The following is a 4,538-nucleotide window of genomic DNA, read 5'->3' as shown; positions in this document are numbered from 1 at the left end:
GGAGGAGGAGTTAAAGGTAGTGGAAGAAGCGGTATCAAAAGCCAGAGTGTATAGAATTGATCCATCATTACCTTTAATAGCGTCTGTTCTACAGACCAGGTATACTCCCACAGGTGCTTTACATCAGGATCAACACATCATAGAATGGATTCACTTAGCCAATCAACAAACTAAATCCCTCACTAGCTATCTAGAACTTATCATTTTACTGATAACTCAGATCAGAAAGAGGGCAAGACAGTTAACTGGCATAGATCCTAGTACAATTCATGTGCCTATAACTAGAGAGCAAGTTCAGAATTTATTTGCACAGTCTTTGCCATGGCAAATTGCTTTTGCAGATTATACAGGACAGATAGATAATCACATTCCTGCTAATAAGATACTGCAGTTTGTAAAATTGACTCCTATTATTTTTCCAAGAATGACATCCATGCATCCCCTTGTAGATGCTGTGAACGTTTTTACAGATGCATCAAAACATGGGAGAGCAGGAGCTGTAGTCCAGGATAGTACAATGTTATTAGACACTACTTATGGCTCTCCACAAAAAGCTGAACTAGCTGCAGTTCGCAGTGTGCTAAGGGATGTAGTACAAGCTTGTAATATAATCTGTGATTCATTATATGTGGTTAATTTGGTTAATTCGCTGGAAACAGCAAAGATTAAACCTGTACCTGATGAGGAGTTATATCTCTTGTTCCGTACCACCCAGATGGTGATATGGCAGAGGCAGAACAAATTTTTTATAACACATATTCGTTCACATACTAACCTCCCTGGTTCTCTCTCGGAGGGAAACGCTAAGGTGGATACCTTAGTGGCATCTGCTTTTCAAGATGCAGTTAGATCACATTCTTTATTGCACCAAAATGCAAAATCTCTCAAATGCCAATTTGACATTACTAAAAGACAGGCACAGGAGATAATCCAGCAATGCAGCTCGTGTGCCCAGTTCTCCTCTACACCTCTTCCCCCAGGAGCTAATCCACGAGGACTCAAAGCTAACCAGCTTTGGCAGATGGACGTGACTCAATATGCTCCTTTTGGAAGGTGGAAGTATGTGCATGTGATAATTGACACATACTCAAGGGTCATATGGGCCACGGCACAAACGGGAGAAAAAGTTTCTCATGTCATTGCACACTTGCTGGAAGCATTTGCGCATTTGGGGATTCCAAGTCAGATAAAAACTGACAATGGTACTGCATATACCAGCAAAAGGTTTGCAGAATTTTGCAAACTGTGGAATATAAACCACAAAACTGGAATTCCAGGTAACTCCACTGGTCAAGCAATAGTGGAGAGAGCTAACAGGACTCTCAAGAACCAGATACAAAAACAAAAAGGAGAGTACCTGACAATTTATGAAGGTGATATCTCTAAACCCAAACCTATTATCCCTAACAAACTGTTAAGGATAGTACTTTTAACTCTCAATCATTTCTCCATCCCAGAAGGGCTGAATGCTACACCTATGCAGACGCATTTTGAGTGTCATGATACAATGGACACGGTGCAGCAGCCCTGGGTTTTTTGGAGATTGCCAGGAGACAAGGATTACAGAGGTCCGAACAGGCTAATAACAATGGGTCGAGGCTATGCTTGTGTTTCCACAGATAATGGAGAGATCTGGACTCCCAGTAAGCACCTCAAACCGTGGAAGGGACCGCTTCCAGATGCAAGGGGAGCAGAGGAACAGGCTCACCAGTCTAGCACCGCACCGGCTGCCCGAGACCAGGACGAGAAGCAGACGAGCATCGCTGCTGTCTCCAGTCAGCTACCTGATGGTCAAGCGCAGGGCACCGGGATCGAAGGCAACACTGGTGAATGCACGCACTCTGAACACTGACATTACATTTACTCTGATGGCATTCACTATTTTGACTTTGCTGAACATCTGTCATGCTGAAGTCTACTGGTCCATCGTGCCCAAACCTCCTATTTTGAGAATGTTAACTTGGATGGACAAGCCCCCTCTGGTATATGTTAACAACACGGACTGGCTACCACACCCTATTCTAGCCAAACGTGTTCCTCTAGAGTCTGAAGGGGCTCTGTACAATTATTCAGGATCTACTGTGTATCCTCCATTTTGTATGTCTTTTAGAAATTCGTTTATTGGTAATTCTTTCTGTGTACCACGCAGACAGCAAGCGTGGATTGTCAAAAACGCCACTGACAACAGTTATGTAGGGGTTGGCATGGGTGTGATAGGAATGGGAGATGAGTTAGCACGTAAGACGTTCCAACCTAAACACCCTGCTAACAAGTACCTATGTCCAAATCAGATAGGTACGGTACAAAAGGAGTTGCCATGGACAGATTGTTCTGTCCGAGTTCCCAGAAAGGTAAAGATGCCGGCAACCACAGACTTTAACATCTACAATTGGGCACCCAGGTTACGTTGTGGTCGCTCTGAACAACTGACACGGTTAGACAAATACACTGACTATGAGAAATGGCACATGCCATGTCAGAATTTTCAGAAAATTGAGGACTTACTAGAAGTAGACATGGCTGGTTCTAGACTTGCTATTGAAGCAGGTCCTATACAGAACACACAGTGGAAGATAGTGGCTGCCACGCAGCCGATATACAAGTTTAAGGTCAAGGTGAAGAACTCAGGACTTGATCTTGAGTATGACAGTCACATCAATGTCACAGCATGTGTTTTTGCTCCTTATGTAATGCTAGTAGGTAACAACCTTCGAATTTTTAAAAATGACCACGGTCTATATGAGATCAACTGCACGAAATGTCGACTACATCAATGCCTTAGTCCTAAAAACCAAGATTCATATGTTGCTATCATGTATCATCCACCTTTAATGTGGGTACCTGTCAACTTGACAGAGACGTGGGCATCTACGCCTACTGTGCACATTGTTCAAAAGGCATTTAACATGGTTATACATAGGTCCAAGAGAATGGTCTTTGCACTTGTAGGAGCCGTAGTCTCAGTAATTGCCATGATCACATCACTAACCACGGCAACATTGGCATTAACTTCCTCTATCCAGAACCATGAGTTCATACAGGAAGTGGTGTCTAACTCTTCCAAATTATGGCACACTCAGCAGAGTATTGACTTAGCTTACAGAGATGAGCTGGACAGTTTAAAAGATGCTGTGTTTTGGTTAGGTAAAGAGGTTGAAGCTTTACACACAAGGATTACTTATCCCTGTCATTACAATCAAACGGGTTATTGTATTACTCCGTTGCCATATGATAATGTGTCATATGAATGGCAACTGGTCGTTCAGCACATCAAGGGTGCTTGGGGAAGTCATAACAGCACCTTGGACATTATTAAGTTGCAACAGCAGATCAACAAATTAGACCAAATTGTATATGAGAATGAAGCTGCAAATATAGCTGCAAATTGGGAAGCAACTTTATCTTCCCTAGATCCCCAAAATTGGTTTGGTAGAGCTAATTTAACCAGCATTGGTACTATCATTTTATTCATATTATTGGCTATTGGTTTGATTATACTTTGCAGCAGAAGCTGTAAAAACAGAGCCTACATTCGAGGCATACTGCCAGAATTGGCACGGTCTTATCACACTAGGCAATTGGTGCCTGAAAATGTTGAATTGAACACAACCGTTTTATGAAAGACCAGAGTATCATGATACTTTACATTCCAATCTTTGATATATACTGAGAAGGTGAAGGCATGTTTGCTATGTCACACGTCTGTCCCTCCTGAATTGTTCAGAGAGGATGTTTTTTCTTTAAAGGAATCTCTCCCGCCACACATTCAAAAAGAAAAGGGAGAGGAATCTCATAGAGATCAGTATTTCTAAGAAATCTTACAGAGATCAGTATTTTGCTCTAAGATCAGTATTTATATTTTAGAGGACACTTTTTAAAGTCACTCTTGATTGATCAACCTTGATTTTTTCTTTTGCACTATTAAGGCCAGAACTTTAAGCATAAAGAAGGTACTGTTAATGCTCTGATCCAGAATTATGAAGGTGCCAAGATTTCTAGAATTACAGTCACCTTACGGTCAGTAAGCATGAGAACATGACAGAAATTGTTAATTTTCAGTTGACCATTCTGGAGAGTGATGTCTGATTGCATGCAACGGGAATCATGATGAATACCAGACAGCCTAAGCCACGGTGATGCATTTTCCATGTGAAATGGATGCTTGAGGTTGGGGAATGCAGAGACATAGTGCACTGACGCCCTCAGTCACTGGAGGTCCTGGCATCGTCCTTCCAACCAGTTTCTTAGGTGGCAGGCATCTGGCAGTGAGAGCGAATAGATCCCAAAGATGCAGAATCAGTTCAAGAGAAGGAAAGCATTTATCCTTCAGGTCCAGAGGAGGTCAGTTGTGCTAATCATGATGAGATCTGACAGCTTCTCATGGTTCTGACTGGTGAAGAGTGACGTAGTTAACTGAAGCACCTATCTTGTCAGACGGAGAACTTCTACCTCATGAAACCAGGATCAGTGTTATGGAAATTATTTTTCTCTTTGACATTCTATATTTTATATAATTATTTTGTTAAGCACATAGATAG

The 4,538-nt window shown here is 41.9% G+C and overlaps 1 protein-coding gene across 1 annotated transcript; it reads left to right on the top strand.

Moving 5' to 3' along the window:
• The first annotated feature begins 1,868 nt into the window (after positions 1-1,868).
• LOC107650755 (endogenous retrovirus group K member 6 Env polyprotein-like) lies at positions 1,869-3,620 on the top strand. The gene has a single exon (XM_016428586.2). It carries the CDS (start codon positions 1,869-1,871, stop codon positions 3,618-3,620), a length of 1,752 nt encoding a protein of 583 aa, XP_016284072.2.
• The last annotated feature ends 918 nt before the right edge of the window (positions 3,621-4,538 follow it).

Source organism: Monodelphis domestica, chromosome 1 (genome assembly GCF_027887165.1).
Source record: "Monodelphis domestica isolate mMonDom1 chromosome 1, mMonDom1.pri, whole genome shotgun sequence".
Taxonomy (NCBI): domain Eukaryota; kingdom Metazoa; phylum Chordata; class Mammalia; order Didelphimorphia; family Didelphidae; genus Monodelphis; species Monodelphis domestica.
This window is presented reverse-complemented; position numbering and strand designations above follow the sequence as displayed.